At 36.2% G+C, this 18,659-nt stretch overlaps 1 protein-coding gene across 1 annotated transcript in view; it reads left to right on the top strand.

The window, feature by feature from the left end:
• Nucleotides 1-18,659, top strand: part of USH2A (usherin) — a 783,103-nt gene that overhangs the window by 159,485 nt on the left and 604,959 nt on the right. The window contains exons 11-13 of the mRNA XM_082362477.1: nt 1,600-1,795; nt 5,334-5,975; nt 17,456-17,639. Of these exons, the coding sequence (XP_082218603.1) occupies nt 1,600-1,795; nt 5,334-5,975; nt 17,456-17,639 (1,022 nt within the window). The remainder of the gene's footprint in view (nt 1-1,599; nt 1,796-5,333; nt 5,976-17,455; nt 17,640-18,659) is intronic.

The following is an 18,659-nucleotide window of genomic DNA, read 5'->3' as shown; positions in this document are numbered from 1 at the left end:
CAATTCCTGAAGGTGCTTGCCATGTGGAGAACAAGACTAATATACGTGAAACAAGAGCAAAAAAAATAGGGGATTCATTAAATGGTAATGGACTTGAAGTGTTATAAGTATGTAATCAGAGGTCTATTCGATGTTCATGGCTTTAAGTAACTCATACCCGTCAATAAATGCCATTTATTTTTGCAGACCAAATCAAATACCTGTTTTGAGTCATAATCTGGTTTCCACGGGGCGGGGTAAGAGTGTGGGTGTGAAACAAAGCCAGACACTATGGGGCAAGTCTCAGTCCTTGCATATCTTTCTGACCTATATGTGTCTTTGATATTGACGTGCATTATTGTCTACAACTCCATCGTGCATGTATAAACCTTTATTTTTCAGAGTACTAGACATTTTGTATCAATTATCTTACCCTTAAATAATGATTCCAGTGAGTTCCTATTTTCTAGATGAGGAAAAATGAGGCAGTGATAGATTTTTAACCACTATTTAATTAAAAAACCCTTCTCTATCTCTTTGTTACTGAATCCCAACCTCATGTGATATTTTTGGATATCCCTGAGATTAAAGGTAAATCAGACCGTGTCTTTCCACAGGTAGGTAACTTCCCTTTGTGATAACCTTGCCTCCAAATGTGGCATGCTGGATTCAGTCTGAGTGGAAGGAAATCATGGGGAGAGAGGCCAGTGACTTTATGAGAGATCTGATGTCTGTATTCACATCTCTTGTGAAAGTCCGAAGTTATTATTGAATTTCTCAGATTTATTTCACGTGTTATATGTATATATTCCCTAGTGAAAGGTTTTAGCTCTTTCTTTAACCAACATAGCATTATCTATGCATAGAGTAGATACGCATTATATAGTCTATGTATTTTCATTCTCAAACAGCAGCTTGAAGAGGAAAAATTCTCCTTTGTTCAGCTGTTATTTTAGTTCACAGTGCTCTAAAACAAGTAACTTTTTTGCATTTTTTACCACAATGTAAGTCAGTTAAATATACTTGACGTGATTAATTCATAATATAAATGAACCATAAATATGCTGAAATATTCCTAAGAGTAGAGTTGTGTAAAAAAATGTTATTAGGGTCATTATCAGGAGGCATAAATGGATACTATTAAGAACTTTGTTTTAAACATTGTTAAAACCTTGGTGGGATGATATTATTATAGAAAGAGTCTTCCTCAGTTGAAGCACCGGGCATGCGCAGAACAAGTTTGGATCGAGGAGTAAATTAGAGGAATGAAACAGAGAGGTGGAGATTGAAGACTAAATTACCGGCTGGCCCTTTTCTATTTTCAGTCTCCCCATGACTATATTTTGATTTCTTTATATGGTGCTTAAGGCTTAATTCCACTTCCCTTTTAGTCATACACTACTGACTTCTATGGGGTTTATTTCCATTCAGTTCTATATATTCACCCGGCTGAAGCTCTCCCATGTTTCTGTGTCAGGAGGGGAAATACCTTATTACCTTCTTGTCTGTTTCACATTTAAAGTTTTTTTCCCTCCCTGCCCTCTCTGTCTTGTACCTAATGAGCAAATTATCTAAAAATAGATACGTTCATCATCCTACAAAATGTTGTATCTTCTCTAGATCGGAGGCCAGTGTAATTGTAAGAGACATGTGTCTGGCAGACAGTGCAATCAGTGCCAGAACGGATTCTACAACCTACAAGAGCGGGATCTTGATGGCTGCATTCCGTGCAACTGTAATGCCTCTGGGACAGTGGATGGAGATATTACCTGTCACCCAAATTCAGGCCAGTGCAAGTGCAAAGCAAACGTTATTGGTATGTGTAATGCAAAAGTTTGCAGTCACATCTCTATTACCATCTGGAATAAAATCCTCTGTTTGATTTCTTCACTGAAGAGTAAAGCAAATTTCCTTGCTCAAGGCAGGCTGGGAAAAAAAAAATTTTTGGATGAAATTAACTGTCTAAAAAATGACTAAATTAATAATTCTCTCAAACTACAGCTTGAAGCTTAGTTTAATCAACCCTTTAGAAGTTTCTTTATTCCGTAGATGCATTAGTTCACATGGTCCCATACTAATAAGTCATAGAAAAATATAATTTGCTTACTGCATAGATGTTTCTTTTAGAAAATTAGCACTTTTTCAAAATGGTTTACACTTAATGAGTTCTAAGCAAATCATTTCCATGCTAGTTTTCTTAATAGACCAAAATAAATGGATTTTTTTTTTCAAAATATTCTGTGCTGCAGGGTCCTTTGTGATAAATCTTTCCATTTTTTTCTATTATATTTCTTTGAACTGTTCCTATGAAATGCAAAATAAGTCAACATAATTCCACAGATCATGTATATTGCTAGGGTTAGTTATAAAGGGCCACATAATTTTAATTTTGTAATTCAGCACCAAGCTGATTATAATAAACAGCTACCTTTGGTGTTATTTATCATTTTTTTATACAAGACGTGCTTTTTTTGTTTGTTACTCCCACAGGTATTTTTCAGAAATTAGATTTGATTATAGTAATTTATTACATCCAACATTTTTGAGGGGAACCACAGCCATATAAGGACAAAATTTATCAAGTGCCTGAAATGCACTATGTACATAATGCACTTTGAAATTTTGATATATGAGAATATTATGAGAGGAAAGTTTCCAGATAAAGTGAGTCTTGGACTGTAACTGAACACGTCTTGGTTCATATAGGAAGTTTAAAAAAGACCTTTACCTTTCTATTGTCATTCAAGACACCAAGTCTTCCATGGTTTTTCTAACACTGACCTGAACCTTATAATAATCAAAACATGCCTGGCAGACACACACACACACACACACACACACACACACACACACACACACACACACGCCCGCAAACGTGCATATACACAAACATACGAACATATCATTTGGAGTAACATTTTCATATCTGTGATATAACACTAAAGCTAATTCTTTATCTTTTATATATGTTGGTATGCATACATCGTTTTGTACAATTCAGCTAGACAAGCATTTCATTTAATTTAATAAAAAAGAATATGGGCTTGCACATATTCATGGTATTACACAAGATTTATAGTATTACACAATTTATGGTTTACACAAGATTTCTCTGGTTTAAAGAAGATTAAATCAAAATCTTTACCAAAACTTGCCCTTATGCATTTTAAGCATACAAAAGCTAACTTTTCAGGGACAAAAAGAAAAGAATAACTAAATTATAAATAGAAGCACACTTTTGTATAAGTTTATCTGTGATATTGAATGAAGTCCTCCAAGTTCAATCCATACAGCATGCTTTGTTCTTTGATATAAAATACACTTTAAATTCAAGCTGTGAAAACAAAATTTAAAGAAAGGGCTTTAGGGACAATCAAATGGTTACAGCTCTGTATCAATAAAATCTTTCCTGTGGTAGTTAGATTCCAGAGCTTAAGGAAGGATCAAAGAATCAAACTTTACTATTTACTCAGAATTTGTTATGGCCTCCCTGCCATTTACCTGTGTTACTGGTTGATCCAGGTAGTTTTCTGCAGGAAAATATAAATACATACTTTTTGAAGATGAAATCATCAGTTTGATATTACTATCTCTAGGGTTATTTCTGCACATACAGTATTTTTTAATAGAAATGTAAACTTGATATGTATATATATTTCTTTTCCTAATGGGACTAGCAAGTAACCTTATTCAATTTTACCTTGTTCATATGATTAAAAAACCAACAGAAAATACAAGTGTATGTTGTATGTGCTTCAGAAAGCAAACTGTTAGATTTAACAAAACTGTTAAAGCTTACTAATGATTCTATCACCAGTAAAATACATTAGCACCAATAATTTTATTAAAGTAGGTCATTCATCTAGAATAAAAAGGGAGAAGAATGTGAATTAAATGCCAAGTGTGCTAACTCGCCTGTACTTTTTAACACCGAGTGTGATGCCCTGTAGGCCTTCCTGAGTATCGTTAGGAATAGATTACCTGTCAGGAATATGTATGGCATATTCAAATAAGCACTGCGCATATTTTTAAAACTGATATGATGTGAATCCATGTAGACCAATTTTAATAGTTCAAAATGAGTCATAATTCTTGTTAACAATACAGTTATTTTTAAAATTTGCAGCAATAGTGGTCCTTTTTTATTTTCCTTATTGAAATTAAATGATATGCCTTAGGTGAGTCATTCATCACTGTTAAAGAACTTGCCTTCCATTGGAGTTCTTGAATTTTTATCCATATATATATTACGCGTTTCCTTCCAGTTTAGGAAATGCTTTTCTGCATATGGTTTCCTGAGTGTGTTTTTGACTGTTATTTCACGACTAATTTTTTTAATGCTATTATAGCTTGAAATAATGTTTCAATAGATTCAACCTCACATAGTCACTTATTTAAATTCATGGATATGTGAAGACTAGCTAAAGAAAGTATTTTGCCTCTCAACATTTACTATTCAATTTTTTTTATTCCTTTCCCTGGTAACACTCTTTTTTGAAACAAAACAAAGTTGTCAGATTTAAGTGTAGGTGATAAAACATTTTTCTCTGTATGTAAAATGTACATATGTTTGTACTCCTTTAAGTAGAAGTAATGTAAACAGCAGAATTTACTTAGTGTTTAAAGAGGTATGTTCTGAATCACACAATATGACAAGCAATGTGATTGCTTTATGAGCCAAGGAGAGCATAATTTATATTAATTGAAAATGATAAAATATAGGAGTGTATAAAAGCATTGAGATACAGTTGCTCTGGATAACTTTTATTTATATTAATTATTTAATTGTGTGAGATTCAGAAGTAAGTATGCGTACTGTTATCATAAAAATAGTTATAGCTTAACATTTATTAAACATTTTGGGAGGATGCTGATTTCTAGGAAAATTACTTATGTGGTAATATGCAATTCTTCTGTATGGCTTTGAAAATGTATTTCACTCTCAACTTTTAAATGAACATACTTCGTTACTATGAAATAACTAAGAATAATGGTTTTAATATAGTTAAATAATTTTAAAATAATAGTTCTGATATTTGTTAAAGAGGAAAAGAGTTCCAGTGTGTGCAACAGAAGCAATATATCCATTAAGCATTTCTATTTGCATTAAGTAATGAATAAAATTTTATAGAGCACATTGCAAAAATAAAGTGGTATGTGAGTGCAAGTATTGCCATCGTGTTTTGAGTATATGATCAGCCCTCTTTGGCATTACTTGTGAAAAAATTCACTCAACATTTTATTGTGCCTGTATTAAATGTGGACAGTAGCATTGTTTGTGCTACAGCTATCTTGAAAGCTTGAATGCAGTTGTTTTCACATCTTTACCTTTTTAAACACATTTTTCTCTTTAGGGCTTAGATGTGATCATTGCGATTTTGGATTTAAATTTCTCCGAAGTGTTAATGACGATGGCTGTGAGCCCTGCCAGTGTAACCTCCACGGCTCAGTGAACAAACTCTGCAATCCTCTTTCTGGGCAGTGTGAGTGCAAACAAGAAGTCAAAGGACTTCAGTGTGATACCTGCAGAGAACATTTTTATGGACTGGACACCACCGGTTGTAAGGCCTGTGACTGCGACGTAGCTGGGTCCCGGTCTGGGACCGTCTGTGATGCTCGGACAGGACAGTGCATCTGTAATCCCAATGTTGGAGGGAGACGGTGCAGTGAATGTTTGGAGGGATACTTCTACCTACAGCAAAACAATTCTTTCCTCTGTCTGCCTTGTAACTGTGATAAGGCTGGGACAGTAAATGGCTCTCTGCTGTGTGACAAATCAACAGGACGGTGTCTCTGCAAATTAGGAGTAACAGGTCTTCGCTGTAATCAGTGTGAGCCTCACAGGTACCATCTGACCGTTGGCAATTTTCAAGGCTGCCAGATGTGTGAGTGTGACCCCTTGGGGACATTACCTGGGACCATTTGTGACCCAATCAGTGGCCAGTGCCTATGTTTGCCGCATCGTCAAGGAAGAAGGTGTAATCAGTGTCAACCAGGTAAGAGAGCAACGTGTTACATTTTCAGTACACGAAGGTTTTCTTTTTATGCCATATCAGGTGATTCCTCTTTGCTTCTCAGTCAGGACTTCTAAAAAATTAATCTCCAACACCTTTGTTGCATTTATATCATTATCTAATAGAGATATAACTATTTAGTTTATTTAAAATTATGTGGCATATTTGTGTTGCTGTATTTGGGAGTGACCCTTTAGATGAATGCCAGCCAATCAGACATTTCATAACTGAGACTTACTTTTATTTAATTTCTCAACTTGAAGTAAATCCCCTTTTAACAACTGAAAAAAAAAAACAAGAAAAGCAAGAATACATTTTATATTCTAGAGAAAGAGAAACTTGAGTTGATCATCCACACAATGCCAAATATTCAGATGATGAACTGATTTTCTGAATAAAAGCTGACCAAGTGTTTTTACTAAATGAGTTATATATTCTGGCATCAAATAGAAACATCTAAAATAATTTTAATGCCATTAAATTAATAAAATAGGCTACTGTTCAGTCCTACTGTACCCATCTTTCCAGGTTTCCCAGTTGGAAGAAAGATGGACCCTATCCATAACTTTCTCCTTGACTTTATATGATTTAACTAAAGCAATATACTTCCTTTATAATACATTCATCATGAGGTTATGATAAATATAAATATCAGTTGTTTAACAGCTGTACTAATTGTTGTCCTGTCTAGCAAAATCAGCTCTGAGTTATCTGAACCTGTGAAAATGAGGGTGATGCAAATTCAGAAGGGTGATTTGCCTGCCAGGGAAGGGTAGGACTAAAGTCTTGTTTTGCAAAACAAGGAACTCGGCTTAGGAGAATTGAACCAAACCTCTCCCTTGGCATTCGTCAGTGTGACAAGTAAATCCAAAGAGACAGAAAACAAATGATGAATAGTTAATTCTCTTTGAGATAAAATATCAGAAAAAAATGTGAACTAGCTTCACCATAAATGGAGGCTATATTATCAGTGACTGTCGCATAAAACCTTATATGGAGCAACTCAGGACTCAGGAACTGGAAAACTCTCATTGATATGTATTCATTCATTCATTCCCACCCTCCGTCTCTTTCTGCAGCAGGGCACTCTGCTTCTCTCTTCCTCTCTGCGTGGTTATGTAGCCACCCCTGTCTCCTGAGTTTGCTTATGGTTCTAGTTGCAGCTATACAGAGAGACATTAGCTGCTTCTCGGTTACAGTTCCAAGAGTGAGATTCTAATTGACTCCGTTTTGTCAGGGTGGCCATGTCTGAGCCAATTCACTGTGGCGAGTGGTGTCAGGATCACATACAATAAGCATGGCTTCTAGGGACCACTCCTTCAGGTAGGAGCAAGGTGGTAAGTATCCCAGAAAACAGGAAGATTATTGAGAGTTGACCAGATGGCCCACCTGACAGCTGCAGCGTACTACGTTCTTTCAGCTTCAGATTTATCCTTCTAAATTTGCAATCAATTATTATTTTTTATATCCTAAGATGACTTTTTTTTCACTATTTGTTAATATCTCTAATTTTGGAAAGAAAGTAGTCAGTTTTCTGCACAAATAACCATGATGTATATAACCTTCTTTGTAAATAAACCAGCAAAAGTTAACAGAGCAAATGTTATATGCTTTTGAGTCGTTATCCATGGTTCAAATTTATTGAGTGTTTCATTCTGACCTAGAATATAGCTATGCCACAGAACTAGAGACCAGTGGGCTCAAATCAGAACAGGAGGATCAGGGGTAGACAAAAGAAACTGATATATTGCTTGGATAGAGTTCTATTGGAGAGTTTTGATTCCTAGAAATATCTAAGAGATTCCTAGAAAACTAAGCAGAGGCAAATTTTTCAAGAAATGAAATATAATCAAGCATATTATAGGGTATAACTGTGAAATAGATTTATGTAGTCATAATAAGATAATCTCTGAAAAGTGATTTAACCAACTAAAGGGATTATTGAGGAGGAGCTATAAAGAGCTCAATATTCATTTTCTATAGTAGAAAGACAGTAGTCTAAATTTTAAAAGTTGAGATGTAACAATACATGTATGTTATTCAGAAATAGAGAAATGAAAGCCAGAAGAAACATCTGTAGGAGTTGAAGGTGATTGCTCTAGGCAGGGAAATTCCTGGGAGAAGGATGGAACAGCAGGCTGCCATTTTACATTCTGAGTCTTTAAGTTCTATTTGATTTTAAAAACTATCTGCACGTAAATTTTGATAGAAATAAAAATTTAAAAATTACTGGAAAAATCATACTCAATTCTCATGGTCTCCTGACCCCTTTCTCTTGGGGATTTATCTGGTATAGTGTTGCTTTTTTAGGAGAATAATTTCTTAGTAGCTGTTTGCCTAAGTACAGATGACACAAAACTCCTCTCCAAAGGTGTATGGCAAACTGTCCTCTCTTTTAAGGAGGATATAGAATGGGGATCATCACTATTAATGAAAATAATCATCATATTTAAAGTTACCTTGTATTTTATTTACTAGTGCCGTTGTCTTAGTTCCTTTGAGTTTTGATATCTTGACAGTAAAGATATTCTGCAACTTACATAGCCGCAATATTGATATAATTCCTTGTATATTGCATGCAGTCAGTTAAGTGGTTTGTTTAATTGAAATGAGAAATAATCAGGAGTTTTAACAGGGACATCTGTATTAGGTAGGGTTCTCCAGAGAAAAAGAACCAGTAGGAGATGTCTGTGTGTATATACATACATACATACATATATATATATATATATATATATATATATATATATATATATATATATGTATTTTTTTTCCACTGAATATATTCGTCCATGGGAGGATCTGAACTCCTGATCCTCCTGTTCTGATTTAAGCCTGTTGATCTGTAGTTCTGTCGCATGCTGGATCCTAGGTCTTACTTTTGCAGCTGTACTGAAGATTTCCTTCACACCTCCTGTGGTGGATCCCCTGTTTCCTGAATCCTATGTGTTCTTTTTTCTTGATTTGTTTGTGTATTTGGTAGAGCAAATGCTCCAGTAGCTTCTGAAAAGGAGTATAGGGAAGAAAGTGATTTGTTTTTTAGAATTTTAAACACCTGAAATTATCTTTATTCCATACTCATAGCTGTTTGAAATTGTACCATTATATAGAATCCTTTTCACTCAATAAATTTATTTCACCATTATCTTCTAGAAGTACCAACTAGATTCTTGTTTCTTTCTTTCTTTTTTTTTTTTTTTTTTTTACATTCCAGAAGCTTTACCATTTCTATATCCCTCATTTCAGAAAATTTCATGATGAGATGCTTTTTTGATAACTACTTTTCCTGGTAATTCAGTGGGGCATTTTGTCTGTAGATTAATGTTCTTATGTTTTGGGAAAATCTATAAAACACCTTCATAGCAACATCTAGACCAGTGTTTGACTGAACAATTGGACACCAAATCTAGCCAAGTTGACCCATAAAATTAACCATCACAGGTACCCTTGCATATAATCCCCCTGTTCACTGTAGCACTTCATCCCTGTACCTGTTGAGTACAACCCCCCTCTGGCATAACTTCTAAAGAGAAAACTCATTTTCTTTTCCCAAAATGTGAGAGGGAAAACCTTCTGTTTGGGGAAAGTCACACCTGCCTTCAGAAATCTCTGAAGGCTTCAGTTTCACTTTTTCCCCAGAGTTATGAAAACCTGCGTCAATTAGCTTCTTGTTGGCCTGTCCACCTGCAAGTGCTTGGCTTTTACTTGTAGACATCTGTCCTTAGCGGCAATTTCCTCTTCTGTTCTTCTTTTTTTTTTTTTTAATTTAATTTTTTGGACTTTAGAAGGGAAAAATTGTTCAATCAACCAAGCTTAACTGAAAATGTTACCCTAGTATTTTCTGGGTTTAATCTTTTCAGATCAAATCCTTGCAGTCATCCTTGAGTTTTCCCATAATTCTTGTCTCTTCTATCAAAATCAATCTTGTTGGTTTCACATATATCCAGGATTTGACCACTTCTCACCACCCTCACTTATCCATCTTGGTCCAAGCCGTGGTCACGTTTCTCCTGGACTATCCCAATAGCTGCCTGAACTCCCTGTTTCTCCTCTTTATCCTTCTCCAACATGAAGGCAAAGTGATGTGTTCAGACTTCGGTCAGATCATATCACCGTACCCTGCACTGGCTCTCCATCCTTGTAAGGAAACAGCAAAGTTGATGGACGTTAATGGCCCCCATGGTCTGTAATGCCCATGACCTCCATGACCTCCATGACCTCATTTCTAGACATAGGTTGTTCCTCTCCAGCCTACAAGTCTCATTGCTTTTCTCAGGTTGTTCAGTGCTCTATATCAGGGCATGGAGCACATCACCATAGTGGGGGGTCCATATATATTTCCTGAACTAGTGAATGACTACATTGAAGAATACCTCAATGCCCTTCTCCTCTTTTTAGGCATGGGCATAGTGCAAGCCTGTGAGTGTTTCTTTAGCTACACAGAGGGAGGATATGGCATCCTACCTTGCAAGGGAGGAAAGACACTAGTGGCCTAAGGACCTAATGCAGTTTTTGGACAGCACAAGGTATTCTGTACACATATGCATAGCCTATGGAAAAGTCAAAGTGTGTTGGTGGACCTCTTTTTTTTTTTTAATTTCTTTTGTTTTCTGTTCTGCATTTTTCTAGCTTCAGAAACTACTTTGAATTTTGTTTTCCGGGTTTTATCGTCTCTGCCCTTGAAACTTAGATTGAAAAAAAGAAACCCTGATCCTGAAGTATCTTTATTATAAATGGATGCTTCATGGTAGCCAGCCTTGCAGTGGGCACGTTAAAATGCACTGCTGCAATCGGAAGCTTTCTTTCTACTTCTTTAAACGCATCTGAGAGAACTAGATTATATCCTACAGGGGGGAACACCACGCTGATGTGTGCGAGCATCGAGGCACGGAGGGAGCAGGACGGACAGTGGCAGTGAACGAGGGAGCCCAAGGACTCCAGCCTGCCTTTTTCATCTGTGATTGTAAATATCACTGACCATCCTAGACTAGGACACATGGACTCTTGTCCTACTTTCGTAAAAAGCATTATTAAGGAAGGTGCATATAATGAAATCTCATGTATTATTAACCTAACCTTACTAGGAATGTGCAAGGAATAGGCTTAATTCAACGAAAATTTATAGGCAATTTGTTAAAGCAGCAGTGCACATTAGAAGGTACATTAGAGCCACACTGGTTTTAACATGCCATTCAATAACTCGAAAAGAGGTTAAGAACGCTGCTTAACCTCCATTAAGTATTTTTAAAATGCTTTAATTTAAAATTATTCGGAGTGTGTGTACATATATGAATGTACACATACCTACACTCATAAATAGAGCACTGAATATGTTTTCCCGGTTCGTTTTTTCAGGACTGGATGACCTCATAACATTTGGCAGCAGGCACTTAATCAGAGGCCAGGCCGAGAAAGGCAGGGAACGGTGTCAAGGCATCCCCAGCCAGTGACCCACCCTTGTCCTTGAGAACTAGAGGCAGAGAGGGTTTATTGAGGATCCTGCAGCTTTGGAATAAAATAAAGGCTAATTTATAATGAAAACGGCTTCACATGACATGTTTCGTGCTAATAGGACAATTCCTCATGCTTCCCTCTGGTATTTACTTTGGGTTTGCTTTTATAACTCATACAGACCATTAGAAAATAAAGTATCTTATTTCATTAAGAAACGTATCATATTTGTCAAGAAATGAGCTCATCAACCAGAATTGCATGCAAGACCCTGCCAATGGAATTAGAATTAGATGGCTGATACTCCATTAAAAATCAGTGCATCAAAGTTGAGATCCGATTATGACACATGCCCCAGTGTTCGGTGAAACGGCTTTCCCAGATTAGCATGTTTTTCACAGAAAGACCACAGAGTAAGAGCCTTTTCCTTAATAAACCACCAGGAAGGAACCTTGTCATAGGAAATATGGATCACAATCCTACGCACATCTGGGAAAAAAAAAAAAAAAAAGGATATTGACAGGTCATTATTTAAATTTTAGGAAAATCCCACTTTCACTGAAAACTGCCTAGTAAAAATCACAATGATGATAATAGATAATATTTACCAAGTGTATACTGTATGCCAGACCCTGGGATAGTGTTTTATCTTAAAAAATTCCATTTAATATGCACACTATTTCTGTGATGAAAGGACCAGTATTATTTCCTTAGGGCAAATGGAATCTCATTAAGTAGAAGAGCCCATTTACAAGTCCAAGTCCATCTGACCCCAGAATCTGCACTCTGAAAGAGTGAAACTTTTATTCTGAATAACTCTTTATTTGTTATAAACATTCACTTAACAAATATTTGAGGGTGGGTTGAAATAGAGACTCTTACAAGTGTCTGTAACCTCCCCCCAACACTCAAACTCATCTCAACCCATGTTTCTCGCTACTGCTTCAGGTCCTGGGATATTTCATTTGTTGTGCTGAATCTGAGTAATAGTTACAAAATAAAAATGAACAGAGCTGTGAGCAGCTACAGTGATCAAGTAATGAAGATCTGACTGAAGGGTCTAGAAATGGGCTTACTCCATGGACAAAGTTAGAGAAGTGTTTGAGATGTTTGCCATGGCATAGGACAGACACTTCAGAGCATGCATCTGAAAAATATTGAGACTGAGAAAAGTGAGAGCAAAGAAAAAGTTTTGCTGTGGATTATGAATATACATGTGTATCTGTGCACTGTAATCTCTCAGACATAATCAATCAGAGCTGTGCTTCTTTATATTCATTGTTGTTATTGGATTTGATTCTTAGAGAATGTACTTATGAAGGCTTCTCATGGATACTCAAATAGGAAAACCAGGTTTTTTATAAAACAGAAAGTCCAATAGAATAATTTCCCTTATATAAGCATCTTATTCTATCCTTCATTCTACGAACTGGAGACATATTTTTGGAGTCATATTTTCTTTCTGAAGCTCTGTTCCATCCGTTGATCTGGCAAGGATTACATTTTGAATTTATTGTGCTTATCCATATACATTTCCTACTAATCCTCCCTGATACCCTACCTCTTCTAACCACTCTCATGACTCACAGATTTATGTTTACCATTTTCTTTTCAGTATTAAAGATATCATCTGATAATTGTAAAGAGTAACAGATATCCTCCCATCCATCTACTCATCCATCCTTTCAGCCATCTATCCATTTCCTTCATATATCCATTTTTTTCAATTAACATCTATTGAATAAATTACTATACACCAGAGCCTCTGCTGCTGTAAGATATACAACCAGAAATATATTAAGGCATTACAGTTTAGTAGGGGAAACTGACTCATATGTAAATATAACATATTTGTGATAAGTGCAATATTAGAAATGCACAGGATAGAGAAGTAGTAAAATGAAGGGACTGATTAATTCTTGAAGGTTGGGAGACATAAAGAACTTAGTAGTGTTTCCTGAGCTGGGTTTTAAAAACAAATAGGATTTGGCAAGGTATTCAAGTAGGGGAAGCAGTCCAGGAAGAAGCAATAAGAGCAGGGCATTTACATCTAAACTAATCGAAAATGAGTTTTTCAAATGTTTAAAGAGAAATGATAGCTTGAGATGAATAATCATATTTATTTATGCATTTGTTAACATTTGGTCAAATCTATGAATAGTAATTTTAGCATGATTTTTATACAAAACCACCAAATGGAGGAAAATTATTGTTATTTTAATTTGAAAATTAGCATCATCTCCTACACTTCATTTTGAAAAGATTGACTTGCAAAACCATTTCTCAAACAGTCTTTTGTTACCTGGGGTAGGTGAGCCACAAATTCCTCCCTAGACTTTTCTCTTAACATGGTGTCCATTCTCTGGTTTAAGATGAGAATTGTTTCTTCTAAATGGCTCCTAATTAGTGCTTAGCCTCAAGCTCTGCCCTCCTTTTCTGAATAAGGCCTAGAGGTTAAACTTGTTTTCTCTCTCCCATTTCCAGACCTTAGCAAAGCCTAGTTGTTCACAGTCCTCAGGAGGGACATTTCTAGGAAATGGGCTCTTCTTTTATGCCCAAGACAGGTACTCTGCTGTGTAAATAGCCACTACAGGAGAGGGTACCAGCTGCCTGGCTAATAACTTTGAACTTTAAGGATGCTGTAAGCCTTCTCCTGGATAAAGCAATACTCTTTTATGATATGGGTGACTTTTTGCGTTAGCTGTATAACACATTGTTTCCCACATGAGACTTGTCTGGTCTGGGACTGGAGTTAGAAAGAAAACTGGAGAAAAGAAGAAAGTTTAGTGGGCTGATTTGGGCTCTCTATGTGTGAGCTCTCAGCCCTGCATAATGGAAGGTAATACCTTTGTCCTAATGACCATGCTTTAAACTGTGGTACAAAATCACCCATGGAAAGAAATCTCCAAAAGACCAGTTAAAATAATGCAGACACGTACTTGGGGAAGATGAAGTGGAGCTAATGGAGGGAGATCAGAAATCTATTGAGTTTAAAAAAAAAAAAAAAAGAAATTAAGATCAGTTATCTTTAAGCTACACTCAGGAGCTGAAGTTTAAGTGGGAGGGAAGAGAAAATGTTTTCTGTAGTTAGGAGTCATAAAAGGAGAGGTAATGGTCTAGAATTAGGCACATTCAGGTAAGGCAGAAAGTAATCGTTGAGCAGGAAAGTACCTGAGTCATCCTAATCAGAACTGCTTAAAAATAGGACAACTGAAATACTGGTGGGATTAACCTTTATAATCATGCTGCTGAGAGGAGGAGGGGAATTAACCCTAAGACAAGTTCTAATGTAGTCTTTTCCTTGAAACCCTAACTTCCAGGCTGCAGCCTCCCTGAGTGCTTTAATACCTTTCTTGTTCTTCTCTGCTGATACCTCTGATTTTTCTGTGCCCTTCTTTAGTCTCCAAAACTTGGGCAACCCAATCTTCTGCACCTAAATCTACACTCCTGGTCTTTACAGACTCATCTAACAAATCATTTCTCGTAAAAATCCTTCCTAGCTGTTCTAGAATTCTCTGTGGCTTGAACCTATTGCAAAAAGTCCAGATTAATTCTACTTCTAAGTATCTGTGCTAATGGGGAATTTATCCAAATTGCAGAGCTGTTAGTACATGAATGATGCCATCATCATGAACCTTAAGGACCTAGGTACCTTCACACGAGGGAAAATACACAGAATCCCAGCCACAATGGTCTTGAGTCTAAAATAGAAGCCTTCTACATGTGTGATTTTGATCACATGGTGAATCAGATAGGAAAATATGTAATAACTGTCAGGGCCATACTCTATTTCTGGCAACACATGTAAAGCAAATTGCTGTTGGTGAATGCAAAGACGCAAAGGGCAGAATCTAGTTGCAAATTACTATCAAAAATGATAGTTCTCTCCAATTGAATGGCACAGATTTTGAGCTTCTTTCTTTTCTATTTTACTCCTCCTGAAACTTTTTAAGAGAGAATATGCAGGGCCTAGGAGAAGAATAACAAATTAATTGTTGATAGCTGTAAAAGAATGCCTTGTTTTCAACTAGAGCCTCAAATGAATTTTACAGTGTTCCAATTACTTTTGGTTTTTCCCCAAAAGAATAGATAACACAGAGTGATTCCCTTTGTGCTCACGCTTTTTCTCTCTTTCAGTATCACTGATATTTTATATATGTAAGCTAGTGATCCTCACAATTGTACAACTTATTTTCATTTGCCAGAGCTTTATTCATTGTTTCAGTAAAATTCCTTGTAACATTATGCACACGCTTGTGTGTGTATATACACGTACATGCACAAACACACATATCACACAACACCCAGAACCATTTCTCCCTCATATGCCTGCTTCATCATCCAAATGTCCAAAGCATTTCTAATTTTATAACTGTTGATTTCCACCTTCTGGGTCCAAGCAATTTTAAGTAACTGGAAGATATTTTTGAATCATATTTTATTTCCCTTCTTTTTCTATAAGAAAAAATACAGATTTTATAAGTAATCTAAATTCTGGGGTTTTTTTTGTTTTTTTTTTTAATATAGTACTTGTGGGGATCAATGCCTACCTAATAATTTGGTGCAGTTTTGTGAATTCCAGGGTTCAAGTGCCTCCTTTGTGACAAGCACTGTCTTGGATGCTGGGGAGACAATGATGAATTAATCAGATGAGGTTCCTGCCTTCAGGGTGGTTACAGTCTGGTGGAAGTGAGATTAACTGTAATTTTCATCAGCACTCTATAGGAAGTAGAATGCTGTGAAACTAACAGGCATACCTAAACTAACCCAGAATAGGTTACTGGAGGAAGTCACAAGACCTGATATGCATAGAGTGAGCTAAGCAGAAAAGGTGGGTCCAAATCATTTCAGCAGACAGAACTGCCCATGAAAAGCGTTTAGGCATCAAGAACAGAATGAAGTATGAGTGGGGCAGATGGGATGAATTGTAAAATGAAACTAGGGAGAGAGGCAGGACCTTACCGGAGGGTTGGAAGCTGTGCTAGGATTTATTTTTTTCCTAAAGGGAATAGGAAGTTATCAAATAATTTTAAACAGAGGAATGAGGTGTTCAATCTACACTCTGAAAAAGATGGTTCCAGCTACACTATGAAGAATAGATTGGAGGAGGACAAGAGGGACACTAGGGGATGAGCCAGCCTCTGTGGTTGAGATGCCTGGGTTTGAATCTGCTATTTGTCAACTCTATCATTTTAGGAAAGTTTGTTAACCTTCCTAACCTTCAGTTGTCTCATTTATGTAATGGACATAATAATGCCTGAATTATTAGCATTGCTAACAGTGAGAAATAAATGAGACCGTGAATATAAAGCTTTTATCATAGCCTCTGGTACATAGTGTTAACTATAGAAAACTTGGTAGTGACTTTAACCAGGGAGGTGGCAGTGGGGATGGAGAGTAGAAGATTTAAAATTCTTAGAAGACAGTATTCATAGGACTTGGTAATTTGCTATATGTAGGGGCACAGGGAAGTGAAGGACTCAAGAGTTGCCAGTTTTAGCAAAATATAGGATGCTCAGTTAAATTTGAATTTCAAATGATAATTTTTTAATACAAGCAAATGTCACATGGGACATACTTTTACTAAAATAATCATTGGTTATCAGAAATTCAAATTTAACTGGGCATCCTGTATTTTATCAGGCTATCCTACCAAAGATGTCTCAGAGTTCTAGCTGAAGCAACTGAAGCAATAGATGGTGGTGCTATTTGCTGAAACAGAGGTGATTAGAGGAGGGACCAGTCTTCAGTGGAAAGATCATGAAGTAGGTTTTACATACACTGAATCGTAGGTGCCAGGAAGACACCCAGTTACAACGTCATTTATTTACTCAGCTTTTCTTTGGCCATAATTGACATACTGATAAAGAACAGCTACAGCCACGTTGGTACAGGGACTTAGATAGTGCTGTGGTAGAGCATTCTGTTTTTCAATGTAATCAAAATGTTATTTTTTAAAGAAAAGACTGGGTAGAAAGTATAATAAAAACTTTTCATTGCTTCATTTCCAGGTTTTTATATTTCTCCATACAATGCCACTGGCTGCCTGCCATGTTCATGCCACAAGACTGGTGCAGTGAATCACATCTGTAATAGCTTGACTGGTCAGTGTGTTTGCCAAGATGATTCCATTGCCGGGCAAAGTTGTGACCATTGTAAAGAACTTTACTTTGGATTTGATCCTCTAGCTGGAAGGTAAGTGTTTATAAGCATTAATAATTAAATATTTTTACTAAATTATATTTGTAATTACTTTTTTTTTTTTTTTTTTTTACTAACAGTGATTTTTTGGCAGTATCTTTTGTAAAAAGGAATATTTTCTGTCCTCCTTAGTCTGTGGATATATTCTTTTATTCTTTGATGTCTGCACTTATTAAACATAATAGTAATCTTTGCATATCTCCTAGAGTTCCAATCTGTGGATTGCTGTACATTGATAGATGTGTCCAGTATTAGGGCCTGGGAATATTTAATAAGATAAAATCATTTTTCTGTAAAGAACTCAAAATTTGGATGTGTAGAAAGACAGGTAAAGAAATATCCATAGAAGTAAATACACAAGCACATACACACACACAGGCTAGGATAGGTATCATATGTGTGTATATACTTTGTTCTACATGGCCCCTGAATTTATTACTGCATTCATTTATGTTCCTTTTGCCTTTCTAATTTAGGTTTAAAGACTGGCAGATGAGAAACATATCTTTGAATTCAGTGATAAGATTTTTTTTTCCCAGTGTGTAAAGTACCTTCTGAAAGTAAATTAACCACTTTTCAAAGTTACACTGTCTTTAATGTTCTACTTCTTACTTCCTGTGTATCTGTGGGCATTTGCTTTCATGCAGATGTGTTCATTGCTGTACTTTTGAAGGTGTGCTGGAATGCCAATTCCATGTGTGTTTTCTTGGTCTGGTCAGATTATAAATTTGTCTAGGATTGGGACTGTATCCATGAATTCTTTGACGTTCCTATCCCCAAGTAACTAGTGTTGTGTCTGCACACACTAACCAAATCTGTTTCTCAATATGTGTCTGTGTGTGTTTATAAATATAAATGCTAAGTACTCAAGGGTTTGAGATTATTTTTTCAACTCATCATCCCCCTGCTGCCTGCCTTTTGGCTGTTGCACTCTTCATTAACAGCTTGATTAGAGTGTGGACAGTGTGACGCGGTAAATTATTGAAAAAGAACTCAAGCTAGTTCATTTGGCTT

This window comes from Balaenoptera borealis, assembly GCF_965194805.1.
Source record: "Balaenoptera borealis genome assembly, chromosome: 1".
NCBI classification, from domain to species: Eukaryota; Metazoa; Chordata; class Mammalia; order Artiodactyla; family Balaenopteridae; genus Balaenoptera; species Balaenoptera borealis.
The sequence above is the reverse complement of the archived record's forward strand: the minus strand, read 5'-3'. Positions and strand labels throughout refer to the sequence as shown.